The sequence below is a fragment of the Trachemys scripta genome, chromosome 4 (assembly GCF_013100865.1).
Source record: "Trachemys scripta elegans isolate TJP31775 chromosome 4, CAS_Tse_1.0, whole genome shotgun sequence".
Taxonomy (NCBI): Eukaryota; Metazoa; Chordata; order Testudines; family Emydidae; genus Trachemys; species Trachemys scripta.
Genome location: NC_048301.1, coordinates 103,992,332 through 104,019,790, shown reverse-complemented (window position 1 = coordinate 104,019,790; position 27,459 = coordinate 103,992,332). Strand labels below are relative to the sequence as shown.

Sequence of the window (27,459 nt, the reverse complement as noted above, 5' to 3'; positions counted from 1 at the left end):
CAAAAAGTCAATGGGGCCATTGGACAATCAAGGTGCTAAAAGAACACTCAAGGAGAAGGCTGTTGTGGAGAAGCGAAATTATTTTTTTGTATCAGTCTTTACTGCAGAGGATGTGATGGAGGGCCCCACACCTGAGCCCTTCTTTTTAGGTGACAAATCTGAGGAACTGTCCCAGACTGAGATGTCAATAGAGGAGGCTTGGGAACAAATTGATAAATTAAACAGTAATAAGTCACCAGGACCAGATGGTGTTCACCCAAGAGCTGTGAAGGAACTCAGATATGAAATTGCCAAACTACTAACTGTGGTATGTAGCCTATTGCTTAAATCAGCCTCTATTACCAGGTGGCTGGAGGGTAGCTCATATAGTGCCTATTTTTAAAAAAGGTTCCAGAGGTGATCCTGGCAATTAAAGACCAATAAGCCTAACTTCAGTACCAGGGAAATTGGTTGTAACTATAATAAAGTACATAATTATCAGACACATAAGCACAATATGTTGGGGAAGAGTCAACAGGGCTTTTATCAAGGGAAAACATGCCTCATCAATCTATTAATATTCTTTGAGGGTATCAACAAGCATGTGGACAAGGATGATCCAGTTAATATCGTTCAGAAAGCCTTTGACAAGGTCCCTCACCAAAAGCTCTTAAGCAAACTAAGCAGTTGTGGGATACGAGGGAAGGTCCTCTCATGGATCAGTAACTGGTTAACAGATAGGAAACAAAGGGTAGGAATAAATGGTCAGTTTTCACAATGGAGAGAAGTAAACAGCAGGGTCCCCCATGGACCTGTACTCTACTCTTCAACATATTCATAAATAATCTGGGAAAAAGGATGAACAGTAAGGTAGCAAAATTTGCAGATGATACTAAATTACTCAAGATAGTTAAGTCCAAAGCTGACGGTGAAGAATTACAAAGGGATCTCACTAAACTGGGTGATGGTCAACAAAATGGCAGGAGAAATTCAGTGTTGATAAGTGCAAAGTAATTCACATTGGAAAACATAATCCCAACTTTAAATACAAAATGATGGGGTCTAAATTAGCTGTTACCACTCAAGAAAGAAATCTTGGAGAATTCCTGGATAGTTCTCTGAAAACATCCGCTCAATGTGCAGCAGCAGTCAAAAAAGCGAACAGAATGTTAAGAACCATTAGAAAAGGGAGAGATGATAGGACAGAAAAATATCATGCCATTATATAAATCCATTGTATACCTACATCTTGAATACTGTGTGCAGTTATGATAGCCACAACTCAATGAGGATATATTAAAAATGGAAAAGGTGCAGAGAGGGGCAATGAAAATGCTGAGGGGTGTAGAACAGTTTTTGTCTGAGGAGAGATGAAAAACTTGGGACTGTTCAATTTAGAAAAGAGATGAATAAGGAGGGATATGATAGAGGACTCTAAAATTATGAATGATATGAAGAAAGCGAATAAAGAAGTTGTATTTACTCATTCACGTAACACAAGTACCTGGGGGTCGCTTGATGAAATTAATAGGCAGCAGGTTTAAAACAAATGAAAGGAACAACTCACAGTCATCCTGTGGAACTTGTTTCCATAGGATGCTGGGAAGACCAAATGTATATCTGCGTTAAAAAAAGAATTAGATAAATTCATGGAGGATAGGTCCATCAATGGCTATTAGCTAACATGGTCAGAGACACAACCCAAGGCTCTGGGTGTCCCTAAACCTCCAACTACCAGAATGTGGGACTGAACAACAAGGGATGGATCACTCAAAATTGCCCTGTTTTGTTCATTCCCTCTGAAGCATCTGGGCAGGGCTTTGGAGCGGAGCCCGGAGCTGGAGCGCAGACCAGTAGGTTTTTGCCCAGAGCTGGAGCGGAGCCGGAGCAGAGCAATTCAAAAATTTGATTGCTCCAAATCCCTGGCATTTGGCACTGGCCACTGTCAGAAACAGGATATTGGGCTAGATCAGTGGCTCTCAATCTTTCCAGACTACTGTACCCCTTTCAGGAGTCTGATTTGTCTTGTGTACCCCAAGTTTCACCTCTCTTAAAATCTACTTGCTTACAAAATTAGATATAAAAATACAAAAGTGTCATAGCACGCTATTTCTGAAAAATTGCTGACTTTCTCATTTTTACCGTATAATTATAAAATAAATCAACTGAAATATAAATATTGTACTTACATATCAGTGTATAGGACACAGAGCAATATAAACAGGTCTTTGTATGAAATTTTAATTTCTACTGACTTCACTAGTGCTTTTTATGTAGCCTGTTGTAAAACTAGGCAAGTATCTAGCTGAGTTCATGTAGCCCCATGGGTACCTGTACCCCTGGTTGAGAACCACTGAGCTAGATGGACCATTGGTCTGACCCAGTATAGCCATTCTTACATTCACTAATTTTTATCAAAAAGGGAACATCTTGGAGCCTTCTGAAATGAATAATTTCAAAATCTTATCCTTTTAGCCTTTGGGTTGATAAGTGCTGAAATTGTTGTGCTGTGATAGTCCACCATAGAATATTATCCTCATTTGCTGAAAAAATACAAGTGCAGAAATGGCACTGGAAGGCCTTATGTCTGAGCGGATCAGCTAGGCATGGGTTTTTTTTTATTCTGAATTCCATTCTGTCTCCCCTTTCTCCCCACCAAAGTTCACACGCATACTCAGAGGTGCAGAAGTCAAGATATTTTCATCATGGCAACCACAGTCATGCAAATGGAAACCATGGTCCAGCAACATCACTCCATTAAAGTCTCCAGCTCCCAGATGCAACGTATGTCTCAGACCACCAAGATTGTGGGAGGCAAGTATCATTTCAGTCTCTGCAAGCTGATACAACCTCAAAGGGTGTTGTCATGGTTTTAGATTATAAATCTGGCTAACATAAAGAGTGGTCTTTCCTTGTAATGCTTGCATTTCTGACTGCATAGAAGAAGATGGTTGATCCAAATCAGTCCATGGACCAGGCTAGATATCACAGGCAAAAAACAGGCCTTAGGAGGCTAAAACCCAGTGCAAAGTGCATGACAACTACAGTTATTGAAACCTCTTCAAGGGACTTTTGATAAGCAGGTTTTCTATCTAAGGTACTTAAATAGCCCTCATTTTCATAGTATATGAGTGCCTCACAATATATGATGTATTTATCTTCACAACAACCCTTGTGAGGTAGGGAATTGCTATTATACCCATTTTACAGATGGGGAACTAAGTCTCAGAGACTTTGTCCAAAGTCACACAGAAAGTCTGTGGTGAAGCAGGATCTCAAGTCCCCAGGCTAGTGCCCTATGCACTGAGCCATCCTTCTATCAGGGGTTTCAGCTGATCTAAATAATTTTCAGTTTAATTAATGTACATTGGGGGGCCCTCCCCCACAACAAACACACACCTCTAAAAACACATTTCTGTTCCTTCTGACTAATATATTTTTCTTCTAACAGAGGAAGTTGTTTCTAGGAAATCTTCTACCACTGTGGAGTACTTCAGCATGGTGACACGCTCCTTTGAGATCCCTTTAGGAGAAAGCATCCCTGAATTTGTGGAGAAGCCTCATCCACTGACAGCCCCTGAGGGTAAGCAGCACCCCATTCCACTGAAAAGTCACCTGATTCCCGGGACATTAAAGATATAATGTTTCAAAACGTGTCTGAAATGGACACACCAAACTTGCACATGTGGATGCAAACAGGGCATGGCATGTGCAAATCATGTAGTTGAACATACAAAATGGATAACTGTTAGGGCTGTCAAGCGATTAAAGAAATTAATCGTGATTAATCGTGTGATTAAAAAAATTAATCGTGATTAATCGCACTGTTAAACATTAATAGAATACCGTTTATTAAAATATTTTTGGATGTTTTCTGCATTTTCAAATAAATTGATTTCAATTACAACACAGAATATGAAGTGTACAGTGCTCACTTTATATTTATTTTTCATTACAAGTATTTGCACTGCAAAAAAACAAAAGAAAAAATATTTTTCAATTCACATAATACAAGTACTGTAGTGCAATCGCTTTATCATGAGAGTTGAACTTACAAATGTAGAATTATGTACAAAAAAAACCTGCATTCAAAAATAACACAATGTAAAATTTTAGAGGCTGCAAGTCCACTCAGTCCTACTTCAGCCAATCAGTCAGACAAACAAGCACGTTTATATTTGCAGGAGATAATGCTGCCCGCTTTTTGTTTACAATGTCACCTGAAAGTGAGAACAGGCGTTTGCATGGCATTGTTGTAGCCGGCATCACAAGATATTTATGTGCCAGACGCACTAAAGATTCACATGTTCCTTCATCCTTCAACCACCGTTCCAGGGGACACGCGTCCATGCTGATGACAGGTTCTGCTCAACAACAGTGCAAAGCAGTGTGGACCGACGCATGTTCATTTTCATTATCTGAGTCAGATGCCGCCATCAGAAGGTTGTTTTTTTTTTCTTTTTTGGTGGTTTGGATTCTGTAGTTTCTGCATCAGAGTGTTGCTCTTTTAAGACTTCTGTTTAGCATATCTGCCACCTAAATACCTTGTAATGCTAGCTACAAAAGTGCCAAGCAAATGCCTGTTCTCACTTTCTGGTGACATTGCAAATAAGAAGAGGGCAGCATTATCTCCTGTAAATGTAAACTAACTCATTTGTCTCTTAGTGATTGGCTGAAAAAGAAGTAGAACTGAGTGGACTTGTAGGCTCTGAAGTTTTACCTTGTTTTGGTTTTGAGTGCAGTTATGTAACAAAAAATCTACATTTGTAAGTTGCATTTTCATGACAGAGATTGCACTACAGTACTTGTATGAGGTGTATTGAAAAATACTATTTCTTTTGTTTATCATTTTTACAGTGCAAATATTTATAATCAAAAATATACACTTTGATTTCAGTTACAACACAGAATACAATATATATGAAAATGTAGAAAAACATCCAAAATATTTTATACATTTCAATTGGTATTCTATTGTTTAACAGTGCGATTAAAACTGTGATTAATCGCAATTAATTTTTTTGAGTTAATAGCGTGAGTTAACTGTGATTAATTGACAGCCCCAGTAACTGTGCATGCAAATGCCTGATTTCATTTGCAAATGCCTGCCCTGTATACTCATCCATTTGGTCAGGTAAATATCAACTATTTATTTCTAGGGCCTTGCCCTGCGCACATTGAAGTATATGGCAAAACTCCCGTTGACTTCAAAGGTGCAGATCAGTCCTTAGTGAGAGCCAATTAATCATGCCTGCCTTCCACAGGCAAACCTCCCATCTGGGGAAGTTTTGCCTAAGTAAGGCCAGCAGAACATGGCCCTTGTAAATAAACGTGTAAATAAATAAGTTCTCCAGTCATCCATAGTGTCGCCCAGGAAAAGTGGAGTATGCAAGATATGAATGTCTAATGTAAAACAGAAAGAAAGACTTTTCAAGTCTTTAGTGCCCAACTTTCACTTAAAGGGAACAATCCCATTTTTACCTTTTCCTAAAAGTGCAAATCACCTTTAATGAGCCAGTATAACCCCAATATAACTCCACTGGAATCAATAGAATTACATTTCCAAAAAGGAAAAGAGGTTATACCGTTAAGATGACCCCAAGTAATTTAGGCGAATGTAGAGAAACTACATAATGGATAAATGTTGTTCCTTTTTAATTTCTCACTCTAATATTTCTCCTCCTTGAATTTCAGGAGACAAAGCAGTATTTCGAGCTAAAGTGAAAGGTAACCCCAAGCCCAATGTAACATGGAAAAGAGAAAGTGGGATACCAATAAAAGAAGGTTCAAAAGTGTTTTTTGATAGTATCAATAAGGAGTTTGTGCTAAAGGTAATGCATGTCTTTCACTATTTTTGGCTTGTAATTGATTGTGTTATCATTATCTCTATAAAAAAAGCACTACCGCATTCTTCAACAATGGTCTAAGATACTGTAATTTGCCATAGTCCTGCTGTAGGATTTGCGGGGATTGCTTGTGATGTATAGATAATGACATTCAGCCCTGTACTGAGCACAGGGCGTTGATCATAAACACAGACCATTTTCTATGGTACTTATTTGTACAGGGTCTAGCACTCTGAGGCCCTCATTTTTCATTGGGGTTGCCAGGCACTACTGTAATGGAAATGATGATACTAAATAATGCTGATCGACCGCTTATGTCCCATTTCAGCCCTATTTCGTATTTGAGATCATTTGCAACAAAAGTTCTGCCCTTATGCCCACCTTCCTGCATCTCTCCCATCTGCTCTGTCCTTGACCCTATCCTAATTCATGTAATCTTCAAGGCAGTCCTTTATGCTCACCAGCTGCATCCCAAGATCCTTCCCTGTACTCCTCCACAAAGCTCCCTCATGAAAACCCATCTATTCCATGGGCCTCAAACCCAGGGCCTGGTAGCTGTCCTGTTCTTTGTTGGATGCTCTTGGGTTACATTCATCTCTGTGCGGAGGGCCAGCCTAAAGGACAGACCAGGGAAGAAACTCAGTTGTTTTTGCTGATGATATATCCCATTTCAGGCCAAGAATCTCTAAATCTAGGGCCTGATCCAAAGCTTATTGAAGTAAATTTAAAGACTCCCTGTCCCAGATCCTTAAACGTAATTAGGCACCTAAGCACCACTGACTTCAGTAGGCTTTGGATCAGGTCCCTAGTGCTTGACCTTAATTTCCTGAATCACTTGAGTAGGGGTTGCAGGATTGGGCTCCAAGATTCTCCCTCAAGGGTTTCTATTGTCAACAGATGATTTCATAAACTCGTGGAAAAAAATAGGGTTTAAAAATAAATACATAATGGAATTCCTGAGTCCACTTTTATACATTTGAGCCACTAACACTTTGGGCCTCTTTGTCCATGTGTTTCTTCTTCCAGCTGGAGTCCCTCACCGCAGATGATGCTGATAACTATAAGTGCATCGTTTCCAATGACCATGCTGATATTATCTACACTGTGTCCTTGATTGTGACTGAAAGTAAGTGCCCGGGGTCCAGCTTGATTAATAACTAAACTAATTAATTAAGAATGAGATTTGGAAGGATCTAATTAGCTCCTTTTAGGAATCTCAGTGAATGATGTTAATGCTTACTTCCAAGTGAGTTTTCACTACCAGGTGAGAGAAAAAACTACCCTGGTGTACTACTTTTTATTTGTGCAAGATGTAATGACTATAATAGTCTAGACTTAGCAATAAAATCAGGATATTTGACCATTTTAATATTTCACAGTTTTCTTGCTATCTAATTTCTATCTGTGATACTTATCTCCCCCCTGCCCCATTACCATATTGTCTGAGTGCCTCACAATCTATGGTACATTTATCCCCACAATATTCACAAGAGGTAGGGAAATGCTATTACCCCCATTTCACAGATGGAGAACTGAGGCACACAGAGACTAAGTAACCTGCCCAGGGTCACACAGAAAGTCTGTAGTGAAGCAAGAAACTGAAATTGGTTCTCCTGAGCTTGCAGCTAGTATTCTAACCACTGGACCATCTTTCCTCTCAGAGCAGGAGTGAGATTCACCTCACACAGAGAGGGTTCACACAAAGACTAAGAATGTTTGAGGTGGTGCAGAGGACTTGTGAGGGTGCTCTGAACTGGAGGGAATTTCACCTCAAGCACTAAAAAGCAGGCAGATCCCAACATATCTACAGTCCAGTTGGGCCATCAGGTGCACCTTTAAACTCCTCCACTTCACCCCTGATGTGTTCCTGTGCACTGCACTGGGACCCTTGTTAGCCTTTTTTGTAGACACACTTGTCACCATCCCCTTTTGTTCATTTTAATTATTAACGATGACAATTTTCCCATGATTTTTGGGGGGTGGGAAAGTGATGCTTACTGACATTTACCTGTGAGAAGCCAATGTTTTCATGGCAAACATCTTGCACTGCCATATGGGAGTTCTGGGTTTGGCAATGAATTCGGCACTCTCCTTGTCTTAGTCCCTCTTTTCCCCAAGGGTAAGAGTGACACGGAGCTTTTGGTTAGCTCCATTTTATTCTTATGTTGGCTTGTCAAGATGCAGCGAGGACATGTAGTAGCCCCAGAGCCCTGACAAAGCACACACAGCTGGCACTAATAGGAACCAAGCATCTCCCACAAAGCTGTGACTTCCACAGAGCATCTTACCTCAGAAAAAGCTGTACGATCATGCCCTCAGAGGAGCAACAGCATTTCCCCTCTACTACACAGTTTGACCAGTGGATCCACCTAGTTACATATCGACAGCCCATTCCGTGCCTCATATTGCAAACTTGTAGACAGCTGCTGTCAATCACTGCTCTGTAGAACAGGGTTGGGATAGTGCTCAAATCTCCCTGCATGGCATTTTCATGTCTTAGGCCTGTCCAGCAGCTTTTGAGACTTGCTGCAGGATTTGTCCCTGAGCCTGCAAAGGGCATCAAAGCCAAGGAATCCCTCATGGTGTTGTTTGTATTGTTGTTTATTATTATGCTTCAGCTGACTGAATACAGTTGTTTGCTTTGGGATTTATTTATTTTTTCAGGTCAAGAAAAGTTGGATTTCAAAAAAATGCTTAAAAAACGGTGAGGAGTTTTATCTCTGGGGGATTTATGTATTATTTCTTTATTTCAAAAAGCTGAGCCGGGTTTCTCTGGTGGGCACTGAGAGACACTAGGCCATTTCTACAGAGCCACTTTACAGAGCAGAACAACAGTACAAGCAGTGCAGGGAACTGCTCCTGGCTCCCAGCTTTGGGACTGCCATGTTCAGACTCAGTAACTCACAGGTCAGCCCGCTCTTCCCCTCTGGCCTAGCACTAGAGGAGAAGGCAACTCCCAGCAGATTCTCTGACAGCGGTGCTGGGGAATTCACCCCTCCCTCCTTCCAGCAGTAGGGGAGACTAAATTCCTGCCCCTTTTTCCCACAAGCGGGGAGCCCCATTCTTGTTTGGAATCCTACCAATGGGAAGTCTGGCCCTACAGCTTCCACAGACAGGAGCCCTGTTACATCCAAAGCTGTAGAGGTGAGAGGAGCTTTCGTCACTTTGAAATATATCCTGAATTATATGGGGGTCTATGCACAGGGGCCCTCCTGCTCCAAAGAAGAAAGCGAAGAAGGTGACTGATGAGAAGGAAATGCTTGAAATCCTCTCCAAGGTGCCGAAAAAGGACTTTGAGAAGGTCTGCATGGAATACGGCTTCACCGACTTCCGTGGCCTCCTCAAGAAGCTAAAGGAGATGAAGAAGAAAGTGGAGGTTGAGGTTAGTAATGCCGTCAGCTTTCAAAACACCTTGAACATACATTTCTATTTTTGTGTCTATAATGAACAACACTCCTACGCATAAGCCACACTACAGTAATGGCCTTCAGAGGCAGCATTGCTAAACACTTTACAGAGAGTCAGCTGTAAGCCAAGGAGAAAAGGATTTCATTAGAGATGGGCCTGGAAGAAAATCCAAATCCAAACAAATTAGCAGGGGAAGGGCAGTTCCAAATCCAAAACTGGATCCACATCCAAGTTTTACATCTGGTTCTCTGGCTTGCATTTTCAAAGGGGCATAAAGTTATTAGGCGTCCAAATCCCATTGAAATTCAGTGAGGGGAATGTGCCTTCAGCCCCTTAGAAAATAATGAGCGTTGTAAAAAGAATTCTCATTGTAACAAAAGCTTCCACTTGCTCAGCCAGAAGCTTTCCTGTACTGTTGTTTATTATCTGTATTATGACAGCACCTAGAGATTTTATCCAAGGTCAGGGCCCTATTGTGCTAGGTGCTGTAAAACATAGACAGACCCTGCTCTAAAGCGTTACCATCAAAATAGAGAAGGGAGACAAGGGACATACTAATATCCCATTTTCAGATGGAGAGCTGACACACAGAAAAATTAAGTGACATGCCCAAGGTCATACAGGGAGTCTGTGGCAGAGCCAGGAATTGAACCCATCTCTGCTGTGTTCCTGTTCAAGTGCCTTAATCCCAAGGCCATCCTTGCTCTCTACATGCACAAAAAACAATACCAGATGTCCAGAAGATGGAAACAGTGTTGCTTTTTGAGTATCACAAATTCCAAGAACCAATGCGAAATAAAAATAATAGTAAAAAAATCTATTATTAATGGGAACAAAGATCCAGTCTACTTTGAGTTGTGGGAAGCAATACAGATTTCAGTTATATTTCTTCATAAACTGATCTTGCAGGCAGTCAAAGTTCTAAAACCTCTTGAGGATGTCTCAGCTAAAGTGGATTCCACAGCTATATTTGACACCATTCTGGAACTGAGGGACCCCAATACTAAGATGACATGGTATAAGGTAACCTCCCATGTTTCCTTTGGTTTGACTAAAATAGGTGGAGGTACTGAGATTCAATCTGCCAGTGTTACTTAACTGAGGGTTCAGCTATTCTAGCTGCACATTCACTTGTGGGTGGGGAAAGGTGGTAAGAATGCTCTGTATTATTCAGTGTCCTGTCTGAGAGGATCTGTTTGAGGGGTGTACAACTAGTCCTACTCCTTCCTTTTGGTTTAGTTAAAAATACTGGAGTGCTACATCTTTGGTAAAGAATCTCTCTAGCACGAATTCCCCTATTTGATTTCTTTTCTTTTTAATTTTTACTAATCCCTCCAACTGCTGACCCTCAATTTATTTTGCCTGCAATCACGATAGGCCAACTAACTCCTGATGTTTTACACAGTCCGCATAAAACCACAGTGAAGTCAGTGCCAACTAAGGACTAAGCAAAAAAGAAGGGCCAGATGCTGGCATCCTTTCTCACATTGAATGGTACTTTACATTGCAAGTCAGTGCACTGATTTCAGTTAGACTGTTTACAAAGTCAGATACAATAGGAATAAGAACACCAGAATATAGCCCTGAGATGCTATGAGTTAAAGATGCAATAATTACCCCTCTCAGCACTACATGACATATTTTTCTAGTAGCCTATTACAGCCTCTGAAAGGCTGGCCTGCCTGGGCAAAGCATCATTGCTGATCACTGATTTCCATCTGAAAGTGGTCAGTGGGCATGTAGATTGAGGACAATTATTGTAGGTTTTACAGTGCAGCCCCACTGTTGGCTCACCTGCTGGGCAAGCCTCTTAAACGCGGTGTTGTACATATTCCACATGCACCTGTGTCTCTTGGAAGAGCCTTTCAAAGGTGCCACGTTGTCAAAGATGTCAATGTTCTCCTTTTCAGGGTAATGATCCCTTGCGTATTCAGTACTGCCTAGGAAAATATGAAATAAAGCAGATGGGTACAAAGTATATGCTGTACGTCTTAAATGTGAATGAAAAAGACTGGGGCACCTACAGTCTAATTGTAGCTGACAAGAAACTCTCAGCACAACTGAAAGTGATAGGTAATTTTTTATTTTTAAATGCATGATAGTGCGTATGTCATGATGAAACTGAAGATTACGTACTTAAAAGGACACTGTCAAGGTTGGTGAGTCAAACTGGAATCTATGTATCTTTTCTTATATCTATTTGCAACATCCATGACTCACTGGTCTTTCTATCCTGAAAAAGAAAACCACTACTGCATATGCCATGATCAACCTCACAATAACCACTGTGCACATACGATCAAGGGTAAATTTCAGCATGAAGCTTGGTTATTATACACAATAGGCCAAATTCCCCACTAACGTCAAGGGGTTGGCTGGGATATGAGTCAGCAGAGTGTAAGAGGGAAAGGGGTAAATGATGAAAAACACCTTAGCAATGTCCTTTTAATGGAAGTGAACCATGCTTACACAAAGTCACCAGGAATGGAGGGGAATGTACACGCCCGGAGAAGATGGGAGACCTTTCTCCATTGTTAGTCCTTGCTGTTACAGGACAAGTGTGTGGTTGCAGTTTCTCAGGAAATCATGGAGCCTGTCCATTTTGCATACAGCAACAAAGCTGCCTTAAATTATAGCCCAAATCATCAGGATAAAGACTGTCGCCTTCCTTACCCACAGTACTCCTGTTACTCCCCTTATCTGACAACTCTTTCTGTTGTAGCTGGCCCATCTCCTGGGGACATGTTCTGCCACTATTACTCGCATTGGGAAGTATCTTATTTTGCTACTTGTTTTCAAGGGGACCACAGGAAGAATAAGGTCCTCCTGGTGCTGTCAGTTCTCATTCTTTATTCATGAAAGTAAAATATTACACTAATTGGCAAATGCAAGTACATGGATTTGACACAGAGTGTCCAGTAGGGTGACAAACTCCTTCCCTTAGGCCACAGAGTGATCATAGAACTGCTCTGTTTCTGATACGGCAGTCTCAGGGGTGTCTGACCTGACTGCCGTCTCTCTGCGTGGCAGATGGCTCCAGATGAAACTCCAGGAAGGTTTCTGGATCTCGGCTGCCCTGACTGAGGTCATTTGCTTTACGGTGACTAGAATAAAGGGGAGAAAAAGAATAGGAGTAAGGCAGAAGAACTGAACTAAGAAGCAGTGTGTGCACTGGTGATCAGCTTTGTAGGAAAACTTTCAACGTTTTTTAAGACCCAGGGACCATGATCAGCCATAGCGTAAGTGGACGCAGGTCTCTGTGAAGTTAATAAGAGGTGTGCCAGCTTATATTAAGGATGAATTTGTCCCTGTTATCTCCATGCAAAAGAAATCAAAACGGTAGGGCCCAGTTCTCAGGTGGTGCAAATCAATGTAGCTCTATTGACTTCAATGGAGCTATGTTGATTTACTCCAGCTGAGGATCTGGCCCAACACAATGTAGGAAAACCCCCTACATTTAGGAACAAATTTAAACTGTTAGCATGACTGTTTGTCTGTCAACATCTTAACAGATGAGCCCCTAAAGTTCCTGGCAGAACTGAAGCCACTGAAAGTGACAGAAAGGCAGACAGCAGTGTTTGAAATCCGCCTGTCCAAAAAAGTGCCCAATTTCACCTGGAAGTTCAATGGGAAGGAGCTGAAGCGGGACGACAAATATGAGATCATCACATCTGACGATGGATTAACCCACACATTGAAAATTAAGGATGTTCGGCCCAGCGACATTGGAGAGTTTAGCGCCCAGGCTGGGGATCTGGTGCAGAAAGCGCCACTCTTCATTGAACGTAAGTGATGCAAGGATGGCATGCCTGAGCAGTATGTATGTAATCAAACCCTTCACAGCAGCATTTGAATAGGGGACCTACAGAAATAAAAAGCACCACTAAACCCCATTACCTGAAAGTAGTAGCAGACTCATCAAGTGCTTTTGAGGATCAGTCACTGAAGGGAACAAAGACCATACGCTTCTGTTGTGGGTTCCATAGACTGTAGGGAATTTTAGAAGAACCCTTTCATTAGTGCTACCATAGGTTCAGAAGGCACAGTCCCTCCCTCACGGACATTTAGCTATTTATCATTGTCAAACTGATCTGATTTAAAACACAGAGGGCAAATGCATAGGGAAATTTGATGGGAAAGGGAGGAGTTTATCATCAAAAGCACAATAAGACTTACTTATTACATGAAAATAGAGATCAATCAAAATGGAGCAAAGAAAAAAAACATGCATTCAACTCAGAATCTGCTGCATTTCAACAGAAAAGGAGATGACCCCTGTGTATGTTTTGCATCAGTTTAAGGCTGCAAAGCTATTCAGGGATCGTGGGCAAATGTAAGATCAGTGCTATCACCAGTATTGTGGTAACCATAACCAACACTACAGTACCTTGGATTCCTTTCTAAGGGTACGTCTTCACTACCCGCCGTATCGGCGGGTAGCAATCGATTTATCCGGGATCGATATATCGCGTCTCGTTAAGATCGATATATCGCTCACCGTCGACTCCGGAACTCAACCAGAGCGAGCGGCGGTAGCGCAGTCGACGGACGGGGGAGCCCCGGCCGTCGATCCTGCACCATCTGGACTCCAGGTAATTCGATCCAAGACACTTCGACTGCAGCTACGCTATTCACATAGCTGAAGTTGCGTATCTTGGATCGATACCCCTCCCCCCCCAGTGTAGACCAGCCCTAATATTGTTTTTGGTGAAAGAGCTATCTCCATCGCCCTACTCATGTGGCCCCAGTACTTTACCCTCCCCATCTCTCTGTGATTCCTGTCCATGCTACTCCGTGCCCTCAGCAAAGGTTATCAACCTACCCTTCTCAGATGTGTCCCAGAATTCTTTGCAGCCATTACCAAGGGGCTTCAAATAGAATCAGCATAATTGTTTTGGAGGTATTTGAAGAGGACCAGTTGCAAACAACTAAGCAAGTCTTTTTCGGTGGAACCATAGAGTTAAGGAATAGGAGCCGGCCTCTCACGTTTCAATTTAGGTCTCCATCCAAAGGCTATTACATGAGGCACCAAGGTTTTACTCAGACAGCAGTGCATGCTCATCAGGGAAAATATGTCCCCTACAGAAGCGGCAGCATCTTGGAAGTAAAGTTCCAAGCTTGGGATCTCTCTCCCCCACAGCAGCATATTAATACCCTTCTGAGGTGATGTTAGCAGACCCTCTCTAGCCTTGATTTCTAAAATTATTTCCCAAATATGAAATTTCATACTGCTGATCTCTTTACCCTCCCTCTTTCTCAAGGAATTCCAATTAAATTTGTCAGCAACCTGAAGAATGTCCGAGTCAAGGAGAAGGGGAAAGCTTGCCTGGAGTGCGAGCTGACCTCTAAAGATGTTACGCTGAAGTGGATGAAGGATGGGAGAGTGATTGAGAGGTCTGACAAATACAGCATGACACATGAAGGGAAGAGGGCAGAGCTGATCATTGACGATGCTGAGCTGAGTGACTCAGGAGAGTACACAGTGGTTGCTATGCAAGATAATGACCCAACAGAGTACTACAGCACTTCCAATGTAACTGTGGAAGGTAAGGGCAACTGGGTCAAGAGAGTGGTTTGAATTGAGAAAAGAAACAAACTTTAATCGTGCTGCACTGTTCTACATTACAGAGATGCTGTGTTGTCTAGTGTTATAGCAGGGGACTTGGCATCAAATGACTTGGGTTCTGTTCCTCACTCGGCAGTGTACTTGCTGTTTGACATGGGGCAAATCACTTAACCTCCTAGTGCATCTGTTTCCCTGTTTGTAGAGCAGAGATAATAGATAACCATTATCTGCTAAGTGCTTTTCTTTGATCCAAGATGCTATATAAGCGTATAGCAGTAGATCTCAAATTAAGACCTTTCATACGGGCATCTGAAACTCACAAGTATTCAGTGTATTGTCTTTGTGATTTTAATCAGTGTGAGCATAAGGGAGTCTTATCCTGATGCTTTAAAGTGTCCAACGCAGCATCTGATTGCCTCCTGCCTAGTACTGGTAGTACATAGGCCACAGTTTCAGGAGATCACTGGCGTAAATATTAATGATCATTATTGTTACATTAACAAATATTGTAACGGGATTATTAGTTCTGTAGAATAAACTGCTGTGTAGAAAATTCAGTGGAAAGAGGCAAAGCCAGAAAGGGGGAAAAAAAATCACCACAACCCAGTTGCATGCACCTGGTACTGCAGCTTAAACCAGAGTCAGATTTTCCAAGCCACTTTCTAAGTTCTAGTGGCCTTTACCATATTCAGGTGACTAATGGTGAAGGCAGATTGGCTTTGATTTATACCGACCTTTCTGCCATAAAAAGTGTTGTCTTATAGAAGCCCAGCTTAGAAAAACCAGCCCACAAAATGAATGGATAAACACCCATTTCCCCCACATAAAGCCAGACAGTGTGGCATGACAGGGGCAGTGCATAGACCTGTCATTCAGGAAGGACAGGCTCAGGACGAACCTCGGTATTCATAATTCTGGGAAGGATGGAGAGACCAAATGCAGCACAGGTTTAAACAAGGCCAATTGGGGGCTTGGGTATACTCTGAGAGGGAGATTTGACCCCACCCCAACTGTGACCCTGCCCCTACCCCAAGGGCTCCACCCCTACATGGGGTGGCAAAGGCAAGGGACACCCACACAACAGCTGGGCTGGGCACACCACCCTTTCCACAAACCACTACTCCTCATCTCCAGATGAACTGGGGTCTGTTCCGAAAGAGGGAAGGACTCTTCCCCACCCACCTGAGCAGAGGACTCGGGGTTGGGGGGAAGGAGACTCTGCCAATACCACCTCAGCAGAGCCAGGATGGGGTGGCAACAAAAGCCCTTCACAATGCAGTCTTCTACCAGAGTAGTTTGGCATGAGTCCCCCCACCCTGCGCCCAAGATCATGGTGTTTCAGAGTTAACAGCCCTTTGAAATGAATGTGGCGATTCACTCTTTTACAGCTATTGTTTCAGGCTCCCTGCGGACTCAGGGAGAGGTTACTGCATGGGTTACACACAGGTCACATTTTCAGCATATCTTTGTGCAGCCATGAGGGCTATGAAGAGAATGGTTTTAAAATGAAAACTCAGATTCCTGTGCCATCATCTGCCTATAGAGACTATCCCTTAACCTGGCCCTAGGTTTGTGGAATGTGCCTGTTCATGTCAGGTTGAATTTGGCTCTTGGTCTTCAGGGGAAGGGAGGGAAGAGGCCAACACAGACTGATATATGAGTGCCATCTACAGGCCATTTGTTAGAATTACATAAACAGCCGCTGCTTTTGAGTTTGGTAAGTTCATAAAATTGAACTTATCAATTAGAGACAGGAGCCAGTGTTTGATCCTAGTTTAAGTGTCTAGTTGTTTATCCCAACTGAACCAAACAGTTTTATGGTATGAGGTTTATCCCTTGCTAATTCTGTGCTTTGGTGCAGAAGCGCTCGGTGAGTCAAAGTTGTTTTTACTCATTGTCCTCATTCACTTATTCCTTACTCTCCCTGGGATTTTTTTCAGAGAGATTTGCTACAGTCAAGAGCGGTATGTCTGATGTTCAGGCTCCAACTGGGAACCCAGCAGAGCTCTGCGTTGTCCTCAATGATGAGAAGGTAGAGGGAGTTTGGCTGAAGGACGGAAAAGAGGTAAAGAGTTTATATTGTAATTAGAAAAATGAAGGGCTGGAAAAACTTAGTGGGATTTTTGCCTGAGTAAGGACTGCAGGAACTGGCTCAGTGTTGATAACTTGGAAAGGAACCTAGAATAAGGACGGACAAACTGGTTTAAGTCTTCCCAACTCAAATGGAACCTCAGTCTTCTTTATGTTTTGAAGCCCTTTAGCTTGGCACCCACCCTTTGTTTGTGTGTCAACTATCTTCCTCTGCCAAGTACCCCACAAGTCATCGGATTACTCCCTTCCCACACCTTCTAACCAACCTTCTCAGCCTCTCCCTCTCTCTCATGGAATCACATCCTTCCCCACAGGGTCAGCAGGTCTCCCTCCCCCCAGGTCATCAGCAAATTTGGCAATTCCACTGGACCCCAAGGTGCTGCCCCAGTCAGATTTCATGGGCAGAGTGGCTCCCCCAGTGAGAAGCACCGATCATTCAGATCCTCACAGTGAATACATAACACTCTACACTGACACTCTTTTCAACCAAGAATCACAAAGCATTTTACAAGCATACAAGCCAGGATTCCTGACTCTTTGTCCCTTGTTCTAATCAGGCCCTTATACTCAAGAATCTCTGATTAGGTCTTTTGTAAGATGCCTTAATCTTCCTTTCAGATCACGGATATGACAGGGATCCAGATAGTCAAGCAGGGAGCTGTCCACAAATTGATCATTGACAAAATGGGAGAGGAACATGAAGGGAAGTACACGTTCAGAGCCAAGGGGGCAGAAAGTGAGGCCACCGTTGCCATTGCAGGTATTACCTCCTTTTCCTAACACTACTCACCAATCAATCACTTGCAGGTGTCGGATCAAATTTCTAACAGGCCTCCTTCCTGGGGCCTGCCACGTTTGCAGGCTCATCCATTTGTGTGTGCAAAACCCCATTTCTTGATACACAAAAGGGCATTTGCTCACACTTTAATGGGAGTAAATCAGGAAATCATTTTAAGTGGCTAGATTTAGGGCCTATCTTTAAGCATCGCAATTTGAAAAATGTGGTCTGAACCATTTTTTGAGTATTGCTTCTGTAGGAACAACAAGAAAAATCTTCTAGTAGGAAAATATTTTTTTGCTCAACTCTTGGCAGACAGATGGCGCTAATTGAACTCATCAAACTCCCTTCACTTTTAGCATAGCAGTCAACTTGTCTCTGTCCTCTAAATGAGGGGGGCTCCTACTGGTGATTGCTACTGAGACATCAGGCAGAGTTTATCACAAACTAGTTATTAACATATGAACATTCAAGATTGAAAAAATGTAACTGAACTCTGTTTAACTAAAAACCCACATTGAGCAATGGTTGGGGTTACAGATGGTGACTTTTTTTGGTTCAAAAAAGGATTTTTTGACAAAAAGTGGCCTTTTATAAATGAAATTTTTCATGGAAAAAATTTGTTTCTAAAAGTTGAGGGTTGTGTGCACAAAAAATGAAAACAGAAATTGTTTCACTGGGGGGGGGGGTCAGTTTTTCATTGACAAACAGGACAATTTCAGCAAAATATGTTTTTTAAAATTATGAAATCTTTTTTATAAAAAAATTGGCAGAAAATACTGTTTTCCAGCCAGTTCTAGTGGAAGCCCTATTCTGCAACACTTACTCATAGTGCACAATACTTTACTATTCCCGTAGTACCTTACTCTGTAAGTAGTTTCACTGGTTTCATAGAACCAAAGGATTAGAAGGGACTGCCAGGGTCATCTAGTCTAAGACCGTGCCAAGATGTAGAATCCCTATAGAACCGCATTTGAGACCTCCTTCCAATCTAACATCACTCCATGAATAATTACTCATTGTTTGCAGTTGCTTAAGCAATTATGTGTGCACTTAATGGATACATAATTTCATAGTACTCAGGAGAATTTGGCCCTTGGTCAGAAGCATCACAGGGACTTAGCCATGTGCCTCACAGAGCTTAGAATAACCACAGAATCTTCAGTCCTCTTGAACTCAGGGACTTCTTGAGACTGATGCTCCCTGGAGACCCCTTGTCTCCTCTTCTGCTGAGCTGGACCATCTTGGGCAAGCCAGACAGGTCTCTGTACGGTAATTGGGAAAACTGGAATATCTGAATCCAAATGTAGTGAATATACTGGGTGCCCCTCAGGACCTTCATAAAATCAGGGATTCTACCATTAAAGAAATTTGAGGGTGAAGGAGTTAAGGCCCTGAACAATGCCACCATTGCAGGGGAACTCACTAATGCATTAAAAGCACAAAAGTACCTTTGTGACTGCAGTTATTCATGTGTCTTTTCCATTTTTTTCCAAGATGTTCCTGTCATTGACCCATCTGTGCTGGAGCTTTTGGCTGCACACCCAGTGACTGTGAAGGCCGGGCATACAGCATACATCAAGGTCCCATTCAAGGGAAAGCCACTGCCAAAAATCACCTGGTTCAAGGATGGTATTGAGGTGACAGAAGAAGAGCGGGTTGTGGTGGAAAAAGCCAGTGACTATGCAACGCTCACAATCAAAAAGTGTGTAAGAGAAGACAGTGGAAACATTATGCTGAAGCTGAAAAATGATTGTGGTTCAGCTGTTGCTAATATGTTTCTCAACGTTGTTGGTAGGTCCTGAACAAATCATTTATAGCAATTCACTGGTTCTGTAGACATGTAGCGTTGTAAAAGTGCATTTTGAGGCCATGTGGGTCCAAAGCTCAGAAGTCCCTGCATGGGGGACAGAATGTGACTCAGGACTGGTCTACACTGGGGGCGGGGAGGGAGGATCGATCTAAGATACGCAACTTCAGCTACGTGAATAGCTTAGCTGAAGTCGAAGTATCTTAGATCGATTTACCTCGGGTCCTCACGGCGCAGGATCGACAGCCGTGGCTCCCCCGTTGACTCCGCTACCGCCGCTCGCTCCAGTGGAGTTCCGGAGTCGATGGGGAGCGCGTTCGGGGATCGATATATCGTGTGTTAACGAGACGCGATATATTGATCCCCAATAAATCGATCGCTACCCGCCGATACGGTGGGTAGTCTGGACGTACCCTCAGAAGATCAGCTGGTGTAAATCAGTGTAACTCCAATACCGATTTACACCAAATGAGGAGATAGCCTTCTAAATAATGGCCATCCACTCACTGTTTATCTCCCAATGTTGCAGACAAACCAAAACCACCGCAGGGTAAAGTGGAATTTCTAGAGCGTACGGGAAAATGCATTAAAATGAAATGGAAAGCACCCAGAGACAATGGAGGAAAGCAAGTGACCCACTTCATCATTGAAAAGAAGATGGCTGGGAAAAAGTCCTGGATCAAAATTGGGGAAACTGACAGCAAACAAACCACATTTGCCACTGATAAGGTAGAGGAAGGTAAAGCCTATCAGTTCAGAATCATTGCTGTCAATGCAGAAGGTCTGAGTGATCCACTGGAGACAGAAGAAATCTTTGCTGGAGAACCTATTGGTAAGCACCTGAGCATGCCAGAGCTGCCATTTTTAATGTGGTTTTATTTTTGCTCCTTCCCCGCTGTCAAGAGAGCATTGTCTCTTCTTTGACTTTCTGCACTTCAGGGCTGAAAGCTCCAAGAAGGGCAGGCCCTTTGTAACCATCCCTTACTTGGTTTGACAGCAGGGTTTGAACCAGGGACAATGTCCTTTGGGTATTAGGCAGTAGGGTATTCAAAAACTGCTCCTATGGACTAGCCACTAGAGGGAGCTAAGACCCACACTCGCCTAATGTGGGTTACCAGGCTTAACAGAATACCTGCCTTATTTGTGTTGTCTTAGATCACCCGCTGAGAGATACCCAAAACAAAAATAAGGCAGGGGGAGATTCTGCACCATTTGCTATTCAATGTTGTTAGTTTTTTTTATACAAGGGCAGTGTTGTGTATGGTACGGCTGCTTGAAATTGGAAATTTTTTCGTCAAATCAATTTTTTGACAAAAATGGGGAGTGGAGGGAGCAAAACAAATTTTTTTAAAGTGTCTACTTTCTATGCAAAATTTAAATTAAAAAAATGAATGCCCAAAAAGTTTTTTAGCCAAAAACTGAAATACTTCAATTCTGAAATGCTTTCAGAGTGTCTCATGAGATTTGTAATGTAGGCACCTCATGCTCCCATTCTCTTCTATGGGCCAGGATCCCCAGCCAAACAACACCTCCAATGATGCACCACACCCATCTAACTTGCTATCGTTCACAGCCTTAGTGCATCATGGGAGATGTAGTCCAATCAGGAAGCTCAGCCAACACAAGAGAATGAGAGCCTGAGGTGCTGGAACTACAGCTTCCAATAGGCACTGTGGCAGCATTTCAGAATACAAATATTTTATTTTTTGAATGAAAAATTTCCATTTTTTTATTTTTCACTGAAAATGTGAAATTTCACTAAAAATTATTTTCCACGTTTTAAAAAAACAATTAATTGACCAATTCTCTGGAGGAACTTCCAACCTTGGTTATTCTTCTTCAAGTGTTTGCTCATGTCCATTCCATATTGGGGTGTGTGCTCGTCACATGCACCGGTGCCTGAAGTTTTTCCCTCAGCAGTATCTGTAGGGGACTAGCTCTGGTGCCCTCTGGAATGGCACCCACATGGTGCGGTATAAGGGGTACCACTGGCTCCCGCCACCCTCAGTTCCTTTTTGCCGCCAGTGACGGTGCTGGAATGTCTGCTGCTTCGGGTAGCGCTGTTCCGTTATCTGTTCTTGCAAATTTTGAAATCCTGTAAAATAGTTATATATAGTTAGTAGTTTCTTAGTTGCTCTTAGTAGTCGTTCTCGAACTCTTATTTAGTTCCGGACGGGACCCAGCCAGGGGTTAGGACATGCCCCGGTCCCCAGGCTTTAAGCCCTGCGATCACTGCAAATGGCGCATGCCCATCAGCGATCCACATACCAGCTGCCTAAGGTGCTTATCTGCCATATCTGCTAGTCCTTCAAACCTAGGGTGAAAAAGGAGCGCAATATCCATCTGTAGCGGGGCGGCCTGGCTCCCAGGCGCTCCTGGAAGGGACGAGCCAGAACAGCCGCTGGAGTGGGCGGAGCCACCGCCTGTCCCCGCCCCCCGGAAGTCAAGGGACAGGAAGTATAAAGGCCAAGCCACAGCGCTCAGTAGCTGGCCGGCAGCCGGAGAGGACAGACGCTGGTGCCCGAGCTCCCGCGGGCTTGAGCCTGCCGAGAGTCCGGTATCCTGAGGAGGACTGGCCGAGCCTGCCGAGAGCCCGGTATCCTGAGGAGGACTGGCCGAGCCTGCCGAGAGCCCGGTATCCTGAGGAGGACTGGCCGAGCCTGCCGAGGGCCCGGTATCCTGAGGAGCGGTCTGAGCTTCCGAGGGCCCAGAGGGAGCGACAGACCTACCTGGTGCTCGGGGCCTGGAGGAGCCCATGATCTGCGACCCAGCAGACGGAACTCAGGAGGAACAGGTACCCATGGAGGAGGAGATGGGAAGTGGCCCGGGGATAGCAGACCCCGAACCCATGTCAGTGTGTTGCGGTCAGGATCCCCACTGACTGCGCGGCAGACGGACTGCTGCGGATAGGGCCCCGGGCTGGAACACAGTGGAGTGGGTGGGCCTGTGTTCCCCCCTGCCACCCCGCGCCGGGTGGCAGTCTCTCCTCCTCCTTGTCCAAGGGGCCTGGGCCTCTGACAGACTATTTGTTTGCTGCCCCGCCCTGACTTAGGGCCTGGGCTAACCCAAACTGACCCAGCCCCTGCTACAAGGCCTGGGCCGCTGACAGACTACTTGTTTGCTGCCCCGCCCTGACCTAGGGCCTGGGCTAACCCGAACTGACCCAGCCCCTGCTACAAGGCCTGGGCCGCTGACAGACTATTTGTTTGCTGCCCCGCCCTGACCTAGGTCCTGGGCTAACTCGAACTGACCCAGCCCCTGCTACAAGGCCTGGGCCGCTGATTGACTATTGGTTTGCTGCCCCGCTCTGATCCAGGGCCGGGGCTGTTAGTTGTGTGCTCAGCCCCTGCTTAAGGGCCTGAGCCCTGAACTGTTAATTGTGTGCTCAGTCCCTGCCTAAGGGCCTGGGCTCTGAACTGTTATTAGCTTTGTAGCGGGGCGGCCTGGCTCCCAGGCGCCCCAGGAAGGGACGACCCCCACCCCGGAGTTACTACACCATCTAAAAGGGCTCCTAATGGAGTCGGCACTCACTCCGTCACCGGAGCAGCGGTCCGACTCCACAACGAGCACCGTGGCCTCCATGCACAGTGCTCCCCCGGCACAGTCCACTAGCCAGCACCGGTCTCACTCCATGGCTCTAGTCAAGAAGCCAAAAAAGACTGTGATGGGAAGATCTACCTCCCGCAAGGGAAAGGAAAGGGTGGGGGAGAGCCAAGACCCATGTCAGGCGGCTCAACATCTCCTTCAGGAAGTCGGGCCCCAGCTCAAGTCAAGCGGTGCAGCCCATCCCATTGCCTGTGACTCCAGATAGCCGTGCAGGCCCCGGCCAGCTTCAGGTGTTGTCGACGCCCGAAGCCCTTCAAGCAGCTCAGGAGATCCTGACGCTCCCGGTGCCGCCCTCGTCAGCTCCTGTGGTACCCCAGTCTCGGGGAAAATCCACATTGGGACCTATGCGTGTCCCCGCCTCAGTGGTACCATTCCCCATCGAGAGGGATATCCCACCAGCATTCGCCCACCCGCAGCTGCCACACCTCAAGACTGCAGAGGCAGGCTCTGCAGAGCCCTCTTTGGTCCCCATATTGGGGGCACTGATCGAGGGACTCGAGGCGTACTTCGCCCGTAGATTGGTGCAGACCCTCTGAGGCACATGCCATCCAGCAAGAATCCTGGGACCGGCCCCGACAGTCTTCAAGGGCCCAGGACTGATCCTGGGACCGATCGGACACCAGAGACTGCTGATCACCAGGCCGTCATCACCTGTTTCCAAAGGGAAGGTCGCCCTACTCAGGACAATCCTCCCAGCAACCCGCTTGTAGTAGCTCCCGTTCCTGTTTGATGGCCCGGTACTGGTCGAGTAGCATGAGGCGTGGATCGCCAGGTATCCAACGCAGATCTGCTGAATGCCGTCAGTCCCCAAGAGCCCGACCAAGACAGTTTTGCTCAGACAGGTCGGCTTCAGGACGCAGCAACTAGTTGCTGGTTGCCCGGTACTGACCGCTCCACTGGTAGCTCCGGCTCGGAGTGAGGTTCCCTGACTGCAGGACAAGCCCCGGTACCGACGGTTCTGTCTACATTATCAGCACTGAAACCTGTCCCATGGCCCCAAGCGCAGTGGCCAGTGCCATGGAACCCTTGGGGGTTCACTCAACCTTCCCAGGCTGTCCAGTCGGTGTCAGGAGCCTCAGAAAGGCCAGCAGCCTCAGTATTCCGTCCCCCTCCAGTGCTTGAGACTTCGGGGGGTAAGACCCCTATAGGTCCAGGAGGACCCAGGGGAGCAAGCTGCTGGACCACCAATGGATGTGGAAGTTCCTGCGGCACCGGCTTCATCCTTATCATCGCCAGACAAGGCTATCACGGGGCCCCCTCACCCAGTTCCTCAGGATGACGCCAAGGTGCCCCAGCAACTTTTGAAGAGGGTTGCTTCCAACTTGGGGCTTCCGGCAGAGGACTTGGAAGAGCCCTCAGACTCCTGTGCTCCTCGGCTCCTACCAGGGTGGCTCTACCCCTTCATGACCCCATCTCTAAAAGGGCCGAATGCAAGTATTTTGTGCCAACCCAATGGGCATGAGTACTTACACTCCCACCCAGCCCCCAATTCCCTTGTGGTCAAGGTGGTTAACCACAAAGAGAGGCAGGGACAACCTGGGGCCACCCCCAAAAATAAAGACTCCAGAGGCTGGATCTTTTCAGATGTAAGGTTTATTCGTCTTCCAGCCTTCAGCTGAGAGTAGCCAACCACCAAGCCCTCCTTGGCTGATATGACTTCAACATGTGGCAAGCCATGGCCAAGTTCGAAGGGTTGCTCCCCAAGGCTTCCAAGAAGGAGTTCCGAGCGATCCTCAATGAGGGCACGACTGCAGCCAGGGTGGCCCTCCAGGCGGCGTCAGACGCTGCTTATGCTGCTGCCCACACCATGGCTTCCGCTATCTCCATGCAGCGAGCCTCTTGGCTGCTCCTCTCTGGGTTGTCCACTGAGGCCCAGCAGTCTATGCAGGACCTGCCCTTCGATAGCCAGGCTCTATTTGCAGAGCAAACAGACCGCAAGTTGCATGGCCTCAAGGACGCCCGCACCACCCTGAAGACCCTAGATCTCTACGTCCCAGCCACAGCGCATAAGCGGTTCAAACCGCAGCAGACACAGGGCCAGGGGAGCCAGAATCAGCAGGACCAGGCCCATAAATGAGCCAAGGGCTACAAGCACCATGCGAGCCACCCGCCTCCACCTTCTGCCCAGGCGGGCTTGACCCGGAATAAGCAGGGGCCAAAGGGTCATTTTGAGGGTGCACCCAAGGGCGACCTACCAGACTATTCCCCGGATCCATCCTTCCCTGTGTTCTCCAACCATCTTTCCCTCTTCCTCCCTGCCTGGTCAGCTATAACCTCGGACCGATGGGTCCTCAGCACAGTGGAGCAGGATTATACCCTCCAGTTCCTTTCTATACCCCCCCTTCCCACCAGCCTTCCCCATCCCTCTTCAGGGACCCCCCTCATGAGCATCTTCTCGCGCAAGAGGTAAAGGGGTGCGGTGGAAGAAGTTCCTCTCGAGTACAGGAACAAGGGGTTCTTTTTTCCGGTACTTTTTAATCCCAAAGGCCAAGGGCAGTCTACAGCCCATCCTGGACCTGCGAGACCTCAACAAGTACCTAAAGAAGCTAAAGTTCTGCATGGTTTCCCTGGCTACTATTATCCCCTCCCTGGATCCGGGAGACTGGTATGCCATCCTCAGCTTGAAGGACGCATACTTCCAAAAGCGATCTCTCAAGGACAGAGACGCTTCCTCCAGATTATGGTGGGCCTCCACCACTCCCAGTTTGCGGTCCTCTTGTTCCGCCTGGCGACAGCACCAAGAGTGTTTACCAGGTGCATGTCGGTGGTAGCAGCTTACCTCAGGCACCGGGGTATCCAGATCTACCCATACCTCAATGTCTGGCTTGTCAAGGGCAGCTCTAGGTCTCAAGTCCAAAGGGATGTCACGGTGCTTCAAGCTACATCCTGCTCTCTGGTCCTACTGGTGAATGACAAAAATTCGACGTTAGTGCCAGTGCAGCGAATAGAGTTCGTTGGAGCGATCCTCGACTCAACCTGCGCCAGAGCATTCCTGTCACTGGAAACGTTCCACACGTTGATGAACCTCATCGCGGAAGTCTCCGTGTTCCCTCTGATTACAGCCAGGGTCTGTCTATGCCTCCTGGGTCACATGGCAGCGTGCACTTACATGGTCCGCCATGCCAGGCTCCGGATGTGGCCCCTGCAAGAATGGCTGGCGACGGTCTATTCCCAGTCCCGAGACCCCCTGAAAAAGATCATTAGCATTCCCAAGGTGATACTTACCTCACTGTGGTGGTGGACAGACCGCAGGACAGTCCTGGCAGGAGTTCCGTTCGACAACCCACCTCACTTCATTGACTTGGTGTCTGATGCCTTGGACCTTGGATGCTGGGGGGCGCATATCGGTGTCCTCCAGACTCAGGGGATGTGGTCCCCAGATGAAGCACGGTTGCACATAAACATCAAAGAGCTCCGAGCAGCCCGGCTGGCGTGCGGAGTCTTCTTGCCCCACCTGTCGGGCAAGATGGTACGAGTCCTGACGGACAGCACAGCCTCAGTGTTCCGCATCAACAGGCAAGGGGGAGTGCGCTCGTCGACTCTCTGTCAGGAGGCGCTCTGACTATGGGACTTCTGCATCAGCCACGAGATCCACCTGGAAGCTTGTTACCTTCCCGGTGTCAGACCAGCTCAGCAGGGACTTCTCCTCCCACCATGAGTGGTCACTCCATCCAGAGGGAGCCAGCATGATCTTCCAAATGTGGGGAACTCCCTAAGTGGACCTGTTCGCTACCAGACAGAACAAGAAAGGCCACCAGGTTTGTTCTCGGCAACGTCTGAGCAAGGGCTCCCTCTCCTATGCCTTCCTCCTGTTGTGGTCAGGAAGCCTGATGTACACATTCCCTCCAATTCCACTCATCAGCAGGGCCCTGGCAAAGATTAAGAGAGACAAGGCGCAGGTCGTCGTGATTGCCCCGATGTGACCTCACCAGCACTGGTTCAGAACACTCATGAGCCTGTCAGCAGCCCCTCCCTGGCCCCTGCCCAACCGATCGGACCTGCTGTCACAGGACCACAGTTGGCTCCTGCACCTCAACCTCATGTCCCTCCACCTCTCAGCGTGGATGCTGCGGACCTGTTCAGAAGGAGTCCAGCAGGTCCTCCTGGAAAGTAGGAAGCCCTCAACTAGACTGATTTACCTGGCCAAATGGATGAGGTTTTCCCATCGGGCGTCCGAACCGGGGCATCTCTCCCTCGCGTTCCTTCATACTGTCCACTGTCCTGGACTACCTGCTCCATTTGAGGAACCAGGGCCTGGCACACTCTTCCATTAGAGTGCATCTAGCGGCCATCTCTGCTTTTCACCCGCCGATCCAAGGACAGACGGTGTTTTCCCATGACGTGATAGTCAGATTCCTGAGGGGGCTTCAGAGAC

The 27,459-nt window shown here is 45.9% G+C and overlaps 1 protein-coding gene across 1 annotated transcript in view; it reads left to right on the top strand.

The window, feature by feature from the left end:
- The window catches only part of LOC117877276 (tyrosine-protein phosphatase non-receptor type 5-like), a 202,237-nt gene that overhangs the window by 152,874 nt on the left and 21,904 nt on the right, over nt 1-27,459 (top strand). The window contains exons 17-30 of the mRNA XM_034770235.1: nt 2,641-2,793; nt 3,431-3,562; nt 5,674-5,810; nt 6,852-6,951; nt 8,490-8,529; nt 9,030-9,207; nt 10,143-10,256; nt 11,144-11,306; nt 12,746-13,018; nt 14,495-14,779; nt 16,740-16,864; nt 17,509-17,650; nt 19,166-19,462; nt 20,008-20,310. Of these exons, the coding sequence (XP_034626126.1) occupies nt 2,641-2,793; nt 3,431-3,562; nt 5,674-5,810; nt 6,852-6,951; nt 8,490-8,529; nt 9,030-9,207; nt 10,143-10,256; nt 11,144-11,306; nt 12,746-13,018; nt 14,495-14,779; nt 16,740-16,864; nt 17,509-17,650; nt 19,166-19,462; nt 20,008-20,310 (2,442 nt within the window). The remainder of the gene's footprint in view (nt 1-2,640; nt 2,794-3,430; nt 3,563-5,673; nt 5,811-6,851; nt 6,952-8,489; nt 8,530-9,029; nt 9,208-10,142; nt 10,257-11,143; nt 11,307-12,745; nt 13,019-14,494; nt 14,780-16,739; nt 16,865-17,508; nt 17,651-19,165; nt 19,463-20,007; nt 20,311-27,459) is intronic.